The following is a 19,178-nucleotide window of genomic DNA, read 5'->3' as shown; positions in this document are numbered from 1 at the left end:
AGCCCCGACGCGCGGGTGGGGTCCTGTCGGGGCGGGGCGGAAGCCGCGAGGCCCCCGTGCGCGCGGCGGCAGCGGCGGCGCCGGGCATGGAGCGCTGGGCCGGGGCGGCGGCTAGCTGGGGCTCCCTGTGGGGCTCCCTGTGGGGCCGCTGGCCGGGCTGGGAGCTCCTGGCCGCCTGCGCCGTCATCGGTGCCGTGGGCTGGCTGCTGCGGCTGCTGGACAGGAGGCCGGGCGGCCGCGGGGCGGTGGCCAGCTCCTCCCCGGCGCCGGGAGCCGGGAGCCGCCGCTGCGGCGGGAGCCGCCCAGGTGAGAGACGCTGGGGGCACCGGCCCTACCGCCCCCCACCCTGCTCCGCTCCTCCCGCTGCCGCCCTGCCTGCCTCCAGCCGTACCCGCTCGCTGCCCGGCCTCAGCAATCCCCCCGCCCCTTTCCTCTAATCCCGGCTTTCCCGCACTCGTTCCTCGCACCCGGTGCCTCCCGGCCCCGCCGTTCCTCACCGGTGGTGGCTGTAGCGGGCGGTGCAGGCTAAGCGCGTGGCCACAGCCGCGCTGCCCTGAGCGAATGCTGGTTGTGGAAGGGGAGACGGGGAGGGATGTGTCTCGTTTAATTCCTGCCTGGAAGGTTTCTCTTCTCACATTGTGCGTATACCGAAAGGTTTGAGGTGTAGTGGAATAAAATTACACTGCAGTCCGTAAAAATAAGTCATTTGTTCTTTCGGTCCTAGACTTTTTGATCTTTTTGGAAACAGATTGTGCTGTTTCATACTCGTGCAGTGACACAAGGGAGAATACTCAGGTTGCTCATTTTGCCGGATTTTGGTTGATTTGGAAGAAGCCTGGAGCATGTGGTTGTTGGTGCAGTATTTACTCATCTTGGTAAAGCTGCTAAAGGTAACTTGCAACGCCTTGTGTGCTAAACTGGAAAAGAAGGAGCTGCACCAGTGCCGGCTGTGCTCTGGGCCATTTGAAGTTATATAAAATGCATTTTCAGGTTCAGATAATTGCTTTTTGCACCTGCTATTGCAAATGATTCAAGGACTATCTTGGAACACGCAGGGTTCAGGTTTTGAGGTTTCTAAGTCACAGCTTTTGTTTTTGACAGATCAAAATAGGTGATGCAGTTTAAAATCAATAAATGCTTATGCATTTTAGATGAAGGCTTAATGTCGGAACACAAACCTACTTCATGAAAGTTCTGTATAATCATTCCAACAGTGTTTTTCCTGTTCCCACAGCAACCTGATTGCGGAAAACTCTTCATGCTAACGCGAGATCTTTAACCAAAGATTAATTCCTTCACTGCTGGTCTGCTTTGTCATTTTGCTCTCTGATCTAGTTGTGCCTGGGTTGTAATGGACCCATGAAATAAATACCTTTTATTACACATTTGCAGAAGAAAATTTTAGGTGCTAAGCTCTATTAAAGCATGATATACCAGAGAAGTCACTGCTTCCTTCCTGACATTTTTTTACTTAACCACAAGGAAGATTTTTGTGTGTGTCTCCATACCTTGCGTACATGAATTATACGCGTTTATATACGTGTGAGTCTGCTCTTCTGCACAAGAATTGTGCTGGGTTCTGAATCCTAAAAAGAAGAGCATTTCTTGACTTAATTATTTAAGACATTATCTTATGTTGACACTTTTAAAGTGTTTTTATTGGGTTGTTTCTGCAATAAACTTTTTTGCCTCTGATTTTTAATCTATATTGTACTTATTCAGTTATACAATCTCAAAAAAATCATCAGAATAGCAGGGTTTGGTGTTCTTACAATGATTTTTTTGTCCTTTGATTAAAACATAATGGCATCACATTTATGAAAAAGTATGTGATTAAGAATGAAAAAAAAGAAGGTCTTTCACATCTGCCTTTGCAGCCTTGTGAGCAAGTCAGATAATCCTAACAAGGAGGTTGTTTGGTGGTTCAGGTATCATAGGGGAGCTAGAATACTTTGGGGAGGTAGCTCAGCGGCATCAGCTGTGGCTTTGCCACAGGTTGGGGGGGGGAGGGGGTTGTTTAAGCTGAAACATACTCATTTCCTGTAATTTCAGTGAGTTTCTAGTTAATATTCAAGAAATACAGTGGCACTGAGGTGTGTTCTTGAACAAGATGTTGAAATTCAGACGTTCAAAAAAGAAACAACTCCCAAAGGGAATGACCCTCAAGAAAACAGCCCACAAACTCACGTGCTGTCAAGTTGTAGTAATATTTGAAAACCTGCTTAACATGAGTTTTGAAGTCAGAGACCAATGAAAATTTTCCTTGGCTATATTGACAGTTGATAAAAGTTAGAAGAAATGCTGCATGTATTTGTTGTTTTTTCTTAATATATGAAAAGTTTGGTTCTATACAGTTAATCCTTGGGTAATTTAAAAAGCAAAATTATCATCTCTTCTTTGTTGGTATATTCTGTGATGCTACTGTTGGCAATACATGTGGAAAAATAAAGGAGTTGCCTGGACTGCAGTTCTCTGGTGAATATGTGATTTTGGAATGACTTCTGAGTTTGTACACTCTGACAAAATGAATAATTAACTTTATGAGGATCCAGGTTTTAGAGTGCTGCATCCCTGGTATGTTGGGGTGCAGCCGTTCCCCATTCAAACCTTATTTTAGCTTCCCAGGCTGACGTTGTCTGTCAGAGTGGATGCTCTGACTTGTGTCAAGGGCTGCTTGTGCACCCTAGTCCTAGAGCGGAACTCATTGATTGTGGATATTTCTCATGTTTCCACATGTGTCCACAAATGCTCTTTTGAGGAGGTTTAACTTAAAATTCCAGGTTCATGCTTGGGAGATGCTCTGTCTATAATGGAGATTAGGAGTTGTGTTATTCCAAATATAGCATGGTTTAAAAAAAACAGAAACCACTTCATATGGAGAAGCTGCAAATGTGTGTTCCAGTCATCTTGAGTTTCATAAACTGGAATGGAAAATAAAGTCCTAAAAGTGCTGTGTGCACCTATCCAAGCCAGGATAACCGATAAACTGGCTGGGTAGTCAAGGAAGGGTCAGTGTAAGGAGCTGGGGGATTCTAGTATACCCGGAGAGAAGGATTTTCCTTTGGAAATTAAGAAATTCTTCCAGCTTCTGCTCGTTGCTGGAGAGTGAGATATGAAAAGATAGCTGTTCTTGTCCTCTGGCTCTTTGCTATCAAAACAGGGGCTGGGAAACAACATCTTCTGTAAACAGCTCCAGCCTTGCATCATGGCCGGAGATACAGTCCTGGTTGCTGCATCATGCTTAGGCCTTACATTTTTTTCGGCTAGATATTCTTATGGAAATAATAGAAATAGTACCATGCTTTTAGCTGTTGATCCTGCCTAGCCTGAACCTCTTACTGGGCCGACTAGCCGTCGCGTTGCTGTATTCCACTAGGTACGCGTTTTGTTCCTTTCTTGGCAGGAATCAATTATTTCTCAGACTGTTGTAAATTTTCATGTGTGAAAAGTCTGGATTGAATTTTCACTCCAAAAGAAATGTGGAAAGGACAAAGAGAATAAAAATGCAAGCTGTTGAATACTTTTGAGTAGTTGTGAGAGGAGAGGAAATAAACTCTTGGTGTAAGTCTGATTAAAGAAGTTTTTAGTGTGTTTAATAGAAAAAGATTTTGTCTTCTCTGCAACTGCAATAATCTCTTCTGAATCAGGAAAGTGGTTATGAGGCGCTTTTTCCCTTGGTTTAATACAGCATTGAAATAGCAGAAAAAAGAAAGCTGTATTGTTCTTTACAGTTTATCTCCTTTCCTTTCACCTTTCTTATAGGTGAAATAACAATGGATGCAATATTATCCCGTTTGAAGCAGCTCACCTCTGATGAGCTTAGAGAAGAAATTGTCAGAGCAGGACTGAAATGTGGGCCCATTACTGCAACTACCAGGTTTATTTTTGAAAAAAAATTGGCTCAAGCATTGTTGGAGCAGCAAGAATCATTGGAGGAAAAAGGACCTACTGTGTCAGAGGAGGCCACTGGCGATGTCCCGTCTGATAGCAGCCAGGCAGAGGCACAGAAGGCTTCGAAAACCATGGCAGTGAATCACAATGGTCATGGAAGTGTTTCTGAAGACGTTGACTTCGGGTACTGTGTGGGTCTGAACCCTCCAGAGGAAGATGCTGTGATGCACACGAACTGTTCAGCTACAGCCTGTGGAGCAGGTCATGGCGATTCACAAACTGGTACTCGGGCACCATCCAGGGATCCTCCACTGTACTATGGTGTTTGTCCAGTTTACGATGACATATTAGCAAGGAATGGTAAATACTTACCTCTTTTGTTTCCAATGACAAGCATTTTACAACTGTGTCCAAGTAAACCATTTTCAGTACAGCAGGTAATAAGAACACCGCCGTGTTAGTATTTAAAGTATTGCTTGAGGTGATATTTTGTTTTTCTAAATAGTATTCATTGGATCTTCTGAGGCATAGAAACATAGTTGTGAGAGATCCCAGCTGTTCTCCTGCAATAGTTGATACACCTGAGAATCCTTTACCAGATGTAGCTTGGATGAAGAAAATAATTTCCTACTACTACTTTCATACCCAGCCTGTGCCTTTAATCCCTCTCAAGAATAAAAAAAGTAATCATACAAATAAACAAATCAAAACTGCTGTTTGTACTCTCATCAGTTGAAACTTAAATGATCTCTTCTAACAGATTTCATATTTTCCTTTCAGTAAGCTTTCTTTCTTATAAAAAATATTCGGTTATCTTACTTTGAAAATGCTAACATTAATGCAGAAGGAGAGGAAGGAGAAAGATTTGATTAATATCCAAGGTTCTGTGTAGAGCTCTTAAAGCTGTGGCAGTGGATTATTTACATAGTTGATTTTTTTCTGAACACAAGAACATGGAAAGTTATGCAGAGTGAACACACACTAAGTTTGCTTTTCAATCTGGATGCAAAATGCTTGTTGAGGCTGACCCAGCTATAAAAAAGATATTCAAATATTGATTGCTAAGAATGGCCAAACACAGTACAGACAGCACCTGATATTAGCTGGAGCGTGCAAAATTCTTCTACTCGTTTTCCAAGAGAGAAAATTTAAAAGGGCTTTCAATTCTTATGCCAAGTTTTGTAGAGGAACAGTTTGAGACCACAGCTGGAAGGATAGTCCAAGAATTTTGTAATCTGTTTCTAGGAACAAATACTAGATTATTGAGATAACTTAACCTGGATTGTCCTTTGTTGCAGAGAGAATACATGTTTATGAAGATAAAAAGGAGGCTCTGCAAGCTGTTAAGATGATTAAGGGTTCCCGTTTTAAAGCTTTTTCAAACAGAGAGGATGCTGAGAAATTTGCTAAAGGAATCTGTGATTATTTCCCATCTCCAAGCAAGTCCACTTTATGTTTGTCTCCAGTGAAAATGGGATCGTTTAACAGAGGTAAGTGTGTTTGTCTGTGTACAGCAGATGGAATATAGAGTCTGCTATTTGTTATGAGAGAAGATGCAACAACTTCATAAGCAATATAGTAATAACACAATAAACTTCAAAGGGCGAAGCACCTTAATAAATTGAAGTCCCATTAGAGCAGTAGCATTTAAGACAAGGTGTAAACAAATGTTAGATTGCAGCTTCAGAGCTTACTTACCAGATAAAATTACTGTCTAAACAGATGCAACAATGAGTATTTACATATTTTATGTGAAGTAAATTACAAACAGGTAATAAAAAGCGTGTTTTATTTTGTTAATTCAGATCTGGTTTTACTTCTGTATAAAATGATACTGTACTTGTCAAGGTCATCCTTAAAGTTAATTGATGCTTTACCAAGAAGTTTATGTGCAGAAATGAAAAAAAAGAAGGAGAGTATGTTGGAATCCTGACGTTTCTTTTGTGAAGACCTACCAGAGCCTCAGGAAACTATGGAAAGACTCCTTTTTGTGTTTTAAAGCATGAGGTTCGGTTTCCATGTATGGGTTCTATTGTCTGTGTTATGATAAAGTAAACTGGTTACTTTTAAAAGCAGTTGTTGTTCTGGTTTGCATGGATTTTACACTAAAAAATGTTCCTCCTCTTCTAGAGCTAGAATATTGGTAATCGCCTGCATAGAGATGTTGCTTAGTAGCCTGTGGTTGTATTCAGTAGGATTTGATTTTACTCATGGACTTCAGGATTTTCAGGTTTAATAAGACGCTGATAAAATTGCACAGGATATTAAAACTGTGCTTAATTCTTAAGTAAGTTTTTAAGTTCAGAAATAAAATGGTAAACACTGATTGTATTTCACAATGTTCGCCGTTGTGAGGTGAAAGGGACGCAGTAGTCACAGAACTGCAAAAACAGTTTTTATATTCAGAAAATTCTTATTTCTTGTTGAGTTTTGCTTTCAAGCTTGGGTAGATGTAGTTACAAAATTTACCAGTCCCTGTTGAAGTCTGAAACAGTTTTACAAGATTAAGTCATATTCTCCTCCCTCTCCATGACTAACTACCAGTGCTTTAAAATGTCTTGTCATTGACCTCAGTTTTTTTACTCCTGTACAACAAAGATGCAAAGTTAGTACATCTTTTAGATTAAAAGCTTATTTTCGTGGTCTAGGTATGTAAATAGTGATCTCTGAAAAGAATTCATCTAGAAACGTGGTGTTGTGTTTTGATAGATGGCTTGTGCTCCCCTGAGACCGAAACTGCCAATAAGGAGAGAGCCAACAGCTATAAAAGTCCACGTACTCAGGATCTTACAGCTAAACTTCGGAAAGCTGTTGAGAAAGGAGATACAGCAACATTTTCAGAACTTATTTGGAGTAACCCTCGCTATCTGATTGGGTCGGGAGACAATCCCACCATTGTACAGGTAAAAAATAAAACCAAAAAATCCAAGTTCTGGTTTAGTGCTCTAGCTTTGAGGCCACATGGGCAGAACTGGAAGGAATGCTGCTTCCTTCAAGATATCTCATTTCCAGCAGTGCAGAGTTCCTCAGTGTTCATTGATAGTAGCTGAAAGCTAAGAGAAACATGGAAGTTGTCTGTCTTGTGTGAGTCACTCGCTGTAACTGAGAGCTCTCCTTGCTCCAGAAGAGCTAATGAAAAGGAGTGTGCAGTTCTTTAGAGGAAGAATAGTTTCATCCAGTAGTAAAAGAATAGTCTTGTCCTTGTATAGTATTGATCTCCTTCAAATTAATTCCAGCCTTTTTAAAATAGAATGATTTTAAGGAATGGGATGGTGCCTGTGGTAAGGCTGGATGTTCCTACTGCTTACCTGGGCCTCAGGTCGAAACTTGCTCTGCATCTAAAATCCATGTAGAGGATACTGTTTAGCAGACACTGACAATCTTACTTTAACGAATTGCTTCTATCAGACCAGCTTTGTGAAGTTCTTGACATATATGTAATGCATAAATATATAAGCACACATTCATTTTCCTGCACTTTTTGTATGCTGAACTTCGTATCTACTTCTGTTCTGTGATATGTTAATATATCTTCTTTGCCACGTTTTTGCCCTAGATGTAAAAAAAGACTATAGCTGAGAATAAGAATTATGTAATTAATTGGAAGAATAATGTGGGCATGAAGAAGCATAAGTCTCTACACTAAGCATATCATTTACTCTGATTCTGAATATTTATGTACTGTTTTGTAAACATCTTTTCCTAATAAAATGCTAAGAAACAAATATCTAAATATAAGACACAGTGTGGGGACTTCAGTATTTACACTGTCAGTTAATTGTAGGGGCGTAAGAAAGCTGTTGAGGCTTCAGTTCATTCTAATGTTTGTCTTCTTTCTCAGGAAGGGTGTAGGTACAATGTCATGCATGTTGCTGCCAAGGAAAATCAGCCTGGTATCTGCCAGATACTGCTGGACACCTTGGAAAATCCTGAATTTATGCGGCTTATGTATCCAGATGATAACGATGCCATGTTGAAGAACCGTATTCAATATATTGTTGACCTTTACCTTAATACACCAGATAAAATGGTAAGATTTGAATGTTTGCCAGTTTTGTCTTACTATGAAGGGTATTAAGGATGTGAAAGCAAGAAGAAAAGAGAATAGAAGGGGACACAAACAAAATGAACTATTTATGAGTTCTGTGGGGTTTAATAATCATTATTCTACAGTATGGTCAGAATAGATCTGCTAAGAGCACTGATAATTAGTCATTACATATAGTTATTTTTCCTACTTTCAAAATAAAATACAAGGGATTGACTTTCTCATGTTTCCAGGTGCATTTGAATTTTCCCTTTTTCCCACTGCAGGGATTTGATACTCCGTTGCATTTTGCCTGCAAGTTTGGGAATTTGGACGTTGTTAATGTACTTACCTCACACCCGGCTATTGTAAAAAATCCAAGAAACAAATATGACCAAACTCCAGCAGAAGTAAGTCTCTCCTTGTCCACACCACCACCAAAATGTTGTGCCTAATCAATGCTTTTTGATTTCAGACATTTACTGACTGTGGTATAGAAGGCCTGTGAGGTACTGGTGTCATGATTAGAGTGTAAGTCTTTGATAACATTAAAAATACTTTATGTTGATTGTGTCTGAGGACAAGTTCTGGATTTTATGATTCACTGCCTTTTTTTTTACAGTCTCTATTTTTTGGCTTTGGTTGTATTTTAGTGGTTTGTTTTGCTATGAATTGAAAGTACTGGATGAGATGGGTAGAGTCCAGTAATTCGGCTACTCAAGAAGAATGTGCATTGCAATTGACTTGAGATTGATGTCATGCTCTACTAACAAATAATGAAAATTATATTAACAGGTAGTTTGTGAAAGAAGCAAGAACAAATCTGCAGAATTGAAAGAAAAACTAAAGGAGTACTTGAAAGGTCCGTATTCAGTTTTGCATCATGTCTGGCATGTGTTCTGGCACTTTGCTGTCTTCTATTCTGTTTGCTTCCTGTAGCATTCGTGTTCAGAAATGATGCTACTGTACAGTGCTGTGAAAACCAAAGAGAAACTAAACTGACAAGGAACAGAAGTCTTCTTGTCTTTTAAATTACATGGTCCAACTGTGTGGATCACAAGGTCTTCCTCATAGCAGTGGAACATAGGCATGGCCTTTATTTCATTCAGCAGGCCTGAAGCAGAAAGTTTAATCTAAAAGCAAACCAAAGACCTTTACAGAGCAAGAGATTTATTTGCCATGCTGGGGAGTGGTATAATTTCTTTGACATAGAACTTTCCGCTGTGTTGTTACATGTGGGTTTGTTTAAGCATTTGCAAGAGGAGGTTTTGAAATTTGTTGAAGATCATTAGGAAGGGGATATATCTATCAGTGCCGGCATTTATGGATGAGAGAGAAGGGAGCCTGTGCTAAAATATAGTCTGTAAGGAGTCAATAAATACTGAAGCGGTGAGTTTGAGTTACAGGTAGTTTTACTGATTAAATGAAGTCAGATGGTTAAGTATATGAGTGCATTGATATTCTAGGAAAAAGCAGCAGGCTAGCGTCACGTAAACTTCAAAAGAAAGCTTTGTATAATTTGTTTTAGGTCGATACTATGTACCACTGTTGAGAGCAGAAGACAATTCTTCAGCTCCTGTAATTGGGGCGCCATGGTCACCTGATCAAACTGATGACAGCCCGCAAAGAACTTTATCTAAATACACTGGCAGCCCCAAAGATCCAGTGTTGTCAATAAGAGCTTTCGCAGGCCCCATGAGCCCCTCAAAGGTAAGCACAGAACTTCATATGACTCCAATGCCTGTTTTATCCTTTTATTTTACTAAAAAGCCATTAGAAGGTCTCCCCAGGGTTCATTGTGTGGTGTAGGTTGCTCCTGTTATAGGTTGTGGCGCTCTCTTCCGTGAAGAGATGGATCTTCCTCCATAGAGAAGGAGAAGCACAGAATTTGTAAATATTTTTTACTGTTGAAAACATAGAAACATCTGGTGTAAGTAGAAAGAGTGGAAGTTCAATCGAAAGAAAGTTGTTCTACTCTTTTTCCTATTGGAATCTATTCAGAGAGCACACTCTGACAAACCTTGTGTTGTCTTACAGATAATTGCTCTATCTTTCTAATCTGAAACAAAGTCTTTCAATGTGACTATGAATCAGTTTTTAAAAAGTCTTAACTATATCTTTATCTCCCTTCTAGAACTTGACAGTGATGTTAGCAGCAGTTTATCGCCTCTGCTTGTTGAATTAACATTCATATTTTTTTCTGAATGGAAAAACCAACTACCATGTAGTAGGTGTTGGGGTAATTTTGGAAACGTGTTGACTGCATAGGAGAAAAGTCTTTAGTTTTCAGGAGGGATATTTAGATACCAGTTAAATATATTATAAATTTGTAGACATTTCTATGGCTCCTTTGCTTAATGCGAACATGCTGGAAGTACGACAGCTTTAGATATAGTGAATAAATGCAGCTGAGGGCTTCTGTCACCTAATGCTTGAATTCTTCTGGGACTGAGTTTTACAACAATGCTTGATGCTTTTTCTTCTGTATATGCTCATTGGTCAATTTTCTGTTCTGACAAACATAAGTACATTTTACACTCTGAAAAATTTTATGTAGGGTGTAAACAATGCATTATTTTGATTGCTGACAGATTTTTTTAATGTCTGAATATAATTCTTTGTTGTTGCTGATTTTTGACATCTAAAGGCATAAAGCTTGGGATTTTATAAAAATCCTTTGGTTTATTCCCTTTAGCAGTTCAAACTCCAAAATGTACAGCAAGAATATATTCTAACAATTGTAGCAAGTCAGTGGAATTAAGTATGTACATAATAAAACCATCACATTTACATCCTAGAAACTGGTGACCAAGAGAACATTTATCATCAAGTAAAATTATAATGACATGGGAAGTTCATAGGACGTGCCTTTTTCCTGCTGCACGCAAATTAAAACCAGACAGCCTTAGTATCTCTACAGTTTGCTTTAAGGTGGTGATACATTATGGTTGTTAATCTCTTAATAAACAGTTATGAGATAAAAATAACCAGCAATACTGGGAGGAATAACTTTAGAAGCTACGTAAAATTCTCCCTAGGTAGAGTTGAGCAAGCCTTGTAGCAGAACTTGTGCTGTTTACGTGTAGACAGCAGACAGCCAGGTGTCTTGCAGAGCCATAGGGAGACATTTAGCCAGCACCAAGTTAGCTTCGTCTTGTGGGGGTTATTGGTTTTTAATTATTTGTGCTTTTTTAAAGGCCGAAGAATTTCGCAGGCTTTGGAAGACTCCACCCCGAGAGAGAGCTGGCTTCTTTCACAATGTCAGGAAATCTGATCTGGACAGAGGTGTTGAAAGAGTTGGAAGGTATCTAAAAGAGTATCAGTATAAAGCAAACGTGATAGAGCAATTAAAAGCAAAAGTCTTGTGCTGGGAGTAGAGTTATTACTTACTGAATCATAGAGCGAAAGTTACTGGCAGAAATATATATGAAGTAGATTGTAGTTGGTTTTTTGTTGTATTTTTCTATATATTTGATCTGTATTTGATATAATCAAAATAACTAAAAGTGCAACAGCTGGTGTTCTTGCTTTGGAAGTAAAAGGATATTTTAACTGTTACTGATGGTATGTGTATAATGCTTTGCTCAATCATTGCCTAATTTGTCAGAAGATCTAAAATTAGACATAGCTTACCTATTCTCTAAAATTGAAGGATTGTTACAAGGGTAGCAGAATGAAAAGATCCTGCTACAATTGTTCCGCTTTATGAAAGCAGCAGTGTGTGTTGTGGTACATGTCCTTGCTGTTAAAATCTCTTGTAGCAGCAATATATAGAAAAAACATACTTCATTAACAGCTGATTAGATTTCTTTCTTTAAAATAACCCCTCACTTCCTCCTGCCTTCTCCCATTCCCAAAGAGAAAAAGCTGTTGAGCGGAGTATCATTCCTATTATGCCATCATTGGGGATTAATCTCTCTCTGATGTCTAGACACAGCTTAGAAGTAGCAATATTTATGGTGCTAACTGTAAGATTTAAATTTGAAAACTCTTCTAGAAGAAGCTAGATGATGCTGTGTTTGTGAGGATGTGTGTATCGCTCTTGCAGAGTGTTGATTGTTGTGGAATTGTGTTGCCTAGTTGCACGTTTATCTCTATAAATAGCTGATAAAATGTGTTCAGAAAAGTTATTGTCAAACTAATTATAATTATGTCTTCACAAATGATTCGTTTTATTTTATTTATTGCAGGGAGTTAGCTCATGAACTGGGGTTCCCGTGGGTTGAATACTGGGAATTTCTGGGCTGTTTTGTTGATCTGTCTTCCCAGGAGGGGTTGCGAAAGTTAGAAGAGTACCTGAGTCATCGGGAAATGAGCGAAAAGGCTCAGCAAGAAACAGGGGAAAATGAAACCTGCAACAGATACAGAACCACACATCCTTCTGGTAAGAAAAGGGCGAATGCTACAAACAACGGGTTGTGCCTAGGGAAGAGATAGAGAAAAAGCTTGGTGCCCAGGGGAAGGCGTTTTCACCTGTTGTGATTGCTATTATTAACCTGTTATCCAAACAGTCTGATGTTCCTGTTTAAAAAGGTGCAAGCAACACTGAATGTAGGAGAATTAGAAGAGACCTCACTGTGGATGTTCTTTATCTTTCTTATTTGATTGTAGCTCCCCTAAATGAAATCCTTGTAAGAAAACCTCGGTCATCAGTATAATTTTACTCGCAGCATCTAGGAATTCATCTTAAGAGTACAAAATCTTGTAATCCACAGATACAGAATAAATAACTACTTAAAATAAAAGAATAATTCTTTACAGTTGAGGGTGGCAGACACTGAACAAAACCCAGGAAAGCTTTTATACCTTCTTACACCACTGTTTGCCATGTGTTAATGGAAGGCAGACGCTAGTGCCGAGATAACTTCTCCTCTGTGATCATAGGTCTGGAGGTGCTCTGGGACTGGGACTGACCTGGGCCAACAAGACCCTGAAGGATAGTCATGAGACTAGTCATAAGCCTTTGTGCTTTGAAAGAGATGGAAACTTAAGCTATTCTATATCCGTAACATTTTCCTGATCTGTTTTGCTTCATCCTGACCTTATCCCGTGTTGCTGGTTAATGATTGAAGTGAGAAGTGTAGGAAAAAAACAGTTCTCAATTGACTGGGGGGTAAAAGGTTATTCACAAAAAAATGGAGCCGCAATGTGTCATTTTGCATTTGTAGTTTCAGTGAGGTTAGTTCATGCTGTTACATAAATAAAATTAGAGAGGACTTCAATAACTAGAACAGGGCATAAAGATTGTGTGTCTGTTCCTTGTCTATTTGATTGCCGGTCTGTTGAAAGTCTCGTTTTGTGTTGCTCTTATTAAAATTGTTTACAGGCAAGAGTAAAAAGTGCTGCAATTCTATTTCTGTTGGAGCGTTTTTGGATGAGGAGGATGATGATATGAGCTTAGAAGAAATTAAAAACAGACAAAATGCAGCACGGAATATCAGCCAGCCTATCATGTCCAAAGAACCTAGCATTGATGCCATCGGAGAGGCCGAGTGTAACATCTTGTCAGTGGGGCGCACAGCAAACATTATAGAAGCATCAGATCACCCCGGGCACTATGAAAAGGCAGCGTCTTCCAGCAAAAATGGGTTTTATAATCCCGTGTCCAGTGGAAGGATAACAAGTGACAGACAGCATGTGCACGATGGAGAAGAATGCCTTGTATTGCCCGTTTCCAGTCTAATGTCAGGATTTGAAAGCCTGTCATTTGGAGAACAAGAGGTTGCAGGAGATTCGAATAAAATCACTGAAAAAACTGAGAATGAGCAAATTCTGGCAGAAGGAACAAGTCAGGTGAGAGTATCCAAGGACCGTCTGGATAAGACCTACTACACGTTTTCCCTAGCAAGTTCTTCTGAGCCTAGGGTTACGGGTAGACCTGGAGAGACCAAGCTAAGGACAGAACAGAATATACGGGGAAAGGAGAGACTATCCATGGAATCTGGAATTCAGACTAATGAGGCACAACAACTTTCTTCCCAGAAATTTCTTTCAAAGGCTTTACCCACAAATGACAGTTCTAAGAAGTTATTCCTGCTTGGGTAAGAGTCTTCTTTTTTTAACACTTATTTGTCTTTTGGTTTACGTAAGCCAAATCAGGTGCTTTTTGTATCGTCACTGACAGCAGCATTGAGATGACGTGATGCTAAGCCACACTAGTTGCAGTCAGTGCTTGTACCTGAGCTGTGCAGTTCTCTTGCAACTACCTGAGTGCCATGTCTAAAGGAGAGAGAAGAGGAGGAGAAGTCTTTCTTTCCAAATCAGTTTTGGTTAGCTTTGCTGTTTACCATTCACCTGACAGGCTGTAACTTCGTGGTGAACCTGGCTGAGATTAACAGCGTTCACTGCACTCTTGGGATGTCCTCAGATGAGATGTTCAAAAATTTTATGAGACTGCTGTGTCATAACAGGCAGTCATTTATCTGTGGGCCTGCTGGAAGCAGTTCATAGAGAATCTGTTTCTGGAGAAGCGTCAAAATTTGTTTGTGTATCTCAAAAAATAAATATTTTGGAATCGGGATGTTTTATTGCCTGAACAAATACATAGTTCTTTTTTCATCTAGTTCTGTTTATATTCTAGGGAGCAGCCCTCGAAGCTGGATAGTGATGTCTTGGCAGCAATAGAAGCAGTGGAGATCGATCCACAGAAATACCCGATTATTTACAAATGGAAACACGCGGTGCAGTCGTACTCTTCATCTGACAGGCAGAGGTATTTCTGCAAATTCAATCAAATGAGTGGAAATAAAATTTTTAGTGAGTCAGCTGCCGAACAGCTTGAATAGCTAGAATTTCAGGCCTTGTTGCTCACAAAAACCTTATTTTAAATACTCAATTGTATTAACTATTAGTTTGTGTCTGATATTAATCCCCAAGCCTCTTTGACTGGTGTCTATCAATATGCAGTTTACTGCTGCTGCCGCAGAATTCCTTCCCTGACACTGCAGTTCCAGATTACTGCAGCACATCTGTTCAGACAAACCAGACAGCAGGTGAGGGTCTCGAGAACATGAGTGTTTTCCAGTGGGCAGATGTCTCAGTTGGCAGGTTTATCGCTGAGTCCTTGGATCCTTCATTGCTCGTAGCAGTCACTGTGCAGTCAGCGATCCATCCCTGTAGTGGAAACGGTGCAGTTGTGGTGCATGGCTTTGAGGCATTGAGGCTGTGCCGAGCGATCTTACAGTGAATTTAATAGCTTCAGGAATCTTTTTATTACGATTTTTATTTTTACCTTCGATTACCCCAGACCAAAGGAATCGTTGGCGTGAACAATGGTGCGTGTGACGATTTTAGAGAGGATGTCATAGTTTGCTGCACAGATAATGGAAGCAAACTGCGTTTGTTGGGATGCTCTTTACATGTTATGCCATTCACACATTTTATTTTGAATGCTTTAGGGGACCCAAAGTGACATTTTTCATAAAAGTGACTTCTTTTGGTTGTCATTAACCTGAAGGTTTATTTCCACGTGGCAGACACTGGTCAGGCTGCTGCAGAGTCCCTTGCTTAGGCAGCCCACAGTTTGTATAGTCATGGTAAAGGTCTCGGAAGAGAAGCAGTTGACCCAGTGCCACGCGACAGCTCGGAACAAGGGCAGGAACAGAAAGCCATACAATGACCTGCATGGATGGCAGGGGTGGTTTTGTTTCTTCTAGCTTACTGAAATGAGTGAATGCATTTATGGAGTGCATGACATCTTGCTGATGAGGCCACATTTACACACAATACCTTGTGCTGTTGCCGTTCCCTCAGACCTCTCTCTTACCCCTCACGATTTTTATCTGCCGGTGCACGATTTCCAAGATCTACAAGTGATACTGAGTACAAGCCTCCCCCTCCTTGTTTCTTAACAAAATGCAAAATGACTTTTTGTTTCTTTCAGTTGGCCAAGTCCAGCACTCAAGGCAAGATTCAAGTCCCAAACCATCACTGCTGGCCCTCCAAATGCTTCAGCGTATTCTAATTCTGGAAGAAACAGCCCCATAACGGGAAGTCCAGGGAAATATGGCAACACTGCCTCATTCTTTCCAGACCCTGGGAGTCCTGGGCGCTACAGTCCAGCTTATGTCAACCGGGCTCTGCAAAAACTGCATTATTTTTCAGAGCCTCCTGCCCACTAAAATGGGATTCGTTGTCCTGGGACTTCAATTGATTGTTAAGAGTGGAGGAGAATAATATAATGTTACTGCAGTGACATGAGGTTTGTACTTGGCTCTGTATTTTTCCTCAGTTGAGGACAACTGTATGTTAAAAAAAATTGATGCTATGTCTTTATGCCACATAGGAGCTAGATTTCTGGTGACCCGCGGGAAGTCAGTGACAGTGCAGTTGTCCCGTAGCTAGGATTCTCCCCTGTGGCCAGTAAAGCAGTGAGCCAAACCTTTACTTAGAAATGGTAGTGTTTCACTATCACCAGTTGTCGTCGTTGTAACGAACCTGTTAACCCTCAGCTGCGTTTCTTTTGCTTGGGTGGTCTGGCGCAAGCACGTAATCAGTGAACAGCTTAGGAGAGAGAAGTGATGGCAAGAGGTAAAATGTTCTTCCAGTTGCAGGGGGAATGCTCAAAGCGAAAAGCCTAGAGCAGAGCCCAGGTGGTGACAGCTTTCCAGTACCGAGTGTGAATGGGAAACCCTGTGCCTAAGGAGAAAGTAAGTGTTTATTGCCAGCAGTTTGGTCGAGACAGCTGAATATCCACAGACACTTGCCTGTATGTGTGTATGTATGCACCTGTTACACAGAAAACCTTGAGTCTGCGCTTGTTCTGAGGCTGTTAAAAACATCTTGTTCTAGTAAAGGGGCACTACAGAAATGACTGGTTACTTCAAATGTTAGTTTGGAGGTTTAAAAAAACCTCTAAAAATGTAGCTGTTTTTTCCCCACAGAAGCTTTTAACGTGAGCAGATTTAATAGTTATCACACAAAAGCACATCAGCAATAACTTCAGCAAATTTACCAGCCACAAACCTTACTGGTCTCATTTGTAACACATTAAGAGTGAGAGCCAGCGGCCCAGAATGTGGCTCCTCATTTCCCAGCTGTAAAGAGAGAGGAGTAAGAACTACAAATATTTTTATTGTAATCTAAGCTTTTCCTCTGTCTCTAGTCTTGACGTGGTAGTCAGGTTTGGTAACAGCAGTCAGTAATTTCTTCCTCGAGCCTTCTGTAAGTGGCGTGTTTCGACAGCACAATGCCAAGATTGAAGGATGCTTTTCAAAACCTGAGACGGTTTTCCCCATCAAGCTTAACGGTTGTCATGTTGCTTGAAAGAGGCTTCCTGAAACAGGGTTCTCTCATGCCGATCGCTCTCTAGTTAAAAGGAAAAACACATCTATCATTACAGCATAAATCCGTTCTGGAAACCGAAATCTGCCAAGGCCATGCTGGCAGAAAGGGACGGGCTTGAATTCTGCAATGCCACGCAGGAAGTGGAAGCGTGGAACCTCCTTGGCTACCTGTGCCAAGGCTCCGCCTGCCTCCAGGTGTAGGAGCAGCCACACCGTCTCCCCGGGGGGTCACCACTGCAGAGGCTCAGTTTCCAAATCAGAGCTCGACAGGTGCAGAGCGACTGCTGGTACACAAACAGCACCTTTCCTAGGCTCCTCGTTTGGTGCAAACCTAAAACACTGCACTTAATGCTTTTCTAAGCTTAATAGTGCCTTCTGTATCCTATTTTTTTAATTAATTTTTTTTCTAAATAGACGTTTTAAAGAAGTGGCATCCACTTATTATGGGCACACAAAATAGTTTTTCTTCTGGGCTTTCTGAAGGGAACGTGTTTTAAAGTCTCTCTCTAAGTTTATTTGGTGCAATAGCTCTCCACTGGGGGAAGAGCATTCCTGTTTTAGAATTGTTCTAACTTGTTTAGCTCTTTTGTTCCAGTTCAGCGATATCCAGGGAGCTCGTCCCTAACAGGGCTGCTTTACACCAGTGACTGCCATGCTGGCCTGCCCCAGGGGACTGGCAGGGAGTGGGGGGACTCCTTCTTTAAGAGGAGACATTTAACCCAAACACAACCTGCTGGGTTACTGAGTTCATTAACTGACGTTGTCATAAGAGTTTGTCAGTCCAGTTTTTTGATGCAGCAGTTGCTGTGGTCTCAACTTTTTTTAGGTCCCAAATTACTGGTCTTAAAGGGTTTTGGGGAGGGTTGTTTGGGTTTGGTTTTTTTTTTTAATCAGTTTTGGTTTTTTAAATAATTTAATGTAAACCATGTTTCTGTCATTCTGAAGTCGCTCAGCTGGTGAGCGGCTGCCTGATGCCACAGTAAAGCCACGTTCCTGTTGGCGTCTGTGCCGACAGCTGTTGCTCTCGCCTGAGTCCTTCCTGAGCTGCCATATGGCGCCGCTGCCCTTTCACAAAGAGTTTGTTACAGGCCAGGAGACCAACGCAAACACTCTTTGTCCTTTTTTACTTTTAAGCTTTGCTTTCTGTTTTTAATATTTAAATGTATATTACCGGTAGGTGCACACCCCTTCCACCACCACCCTTCCTTGCCTTTCACTTTTTGTTTTGGTTTGGTCAAGAGAATATTTTGTCTGTTATCTGATGTGCATTAGTCCAGTTGTGCTGCATCTTAAATGCGTCATTTTTCTAACAATGTATTTACTTCAGCTATTAAAAAAAGAATAGCAATTTATGTAGTGATTTGATCATTCACAGTTGTGAAGAAAGCTCCCCACCGGATGCCTGCAGAGACACACTACATCCAATTGATTTTGCTTGAATTGTGTTTTCTTGGCCAAAAGTTCACTTTTAAAGGTGCAAAAGATTAGCTCTTGTTTTCTTTAATTAGCCCAGCATCATGTTAAAAATATAGACTAACTCTGCTTTCTATTAAAAAGTAAACAAGTCTGTTGACAGTGTCCCACTGTGCGGTGGGGGGGGCAATACCATGGGGTGGAGAATTACTGATCTGTTCAGGCCCAACACAACCAAAGGTGGTGTTAGTGTGGGTGTGCACAAGGAACCAGGATTGCACCCCTGCACAACAGTCACCAGCGGTTCAAGACAAGAAGTCTAAATATTGTAAACATTCTGTACCCACCCACGTTGTGCACAGGGGAAGCACAATGGAATTGAAAATCAAGTGCCGCTGACAATGTTGTTACTCGATTGGTGCACACATGCAGAGGTGCAGGGTGTTCTCTGGCTGCCCAGCAGGAACCTGTGCACTGCCAGGGTGTAGGAGGCCTGGAATGTGTATGCACACAATAAAAAAACACACAGACTTTTTTTCTCACTGGCTCTGGTGCTCCTGTGG

At 40.9% G+C, this 19,178-nt stretch overlaps 1 protein-coding gene across 1 annotated transcript; it reads left to right on the top strand.

Moving 5' to 3' along the window:
• Positions 1-42: 42 nt before the first annotated feature.
• Positions 43-18,716, top strand: ANKLE2 (ankyrin repeat and LEM domain containing 2). Its single transcript, XM_054082473.1, has 13 exons — positions 43-306; positions 3,763-4,251; positions 5,190-5,381; positions 6,601-6,794; positions 7,733-7,921; positions 8,206-8,328; positions 8,714-8,780; positions 9,447-9,628; positions 11,116-11,222; positions 12,109-12,302; positions 13,245-13,959; positions 14,499-14,630; positions 15,801-18,716. The coding sequence occupies exons 1-13, from the start codon at positions 87-89 to the stop codon at positions 16,036-16,038; spliced, it is 3,042 nt and encodes a 1,013-aa protein (XP_053938448.1). The 5' UTR covers positions 43-86; the 3' UTR covers positions 16,039-18,716.
• The last annotated feature ends 462 nt before the right edge of the window (positions 18,717-19,178 follow it).

This window comes from Cuculus canorus, chromosome 17 (assembly GCF_017976375.1).
Source record: "Cuculus canorus isolate bCucCan1 chromosome 17, bCucCan1.pri, whole genome shotgun sequence".
Taxonomy (NCBI): Eukaryota; Metazoa; Chordata; class Aves; order Cuculiformes; family Cuculidae; genus Cuculus; species Cuculus canorus.
Note: the sequence above shows the minus strand (reverse complement) of the source record. Positions and strands in the feature narration are given on the sequence as shown.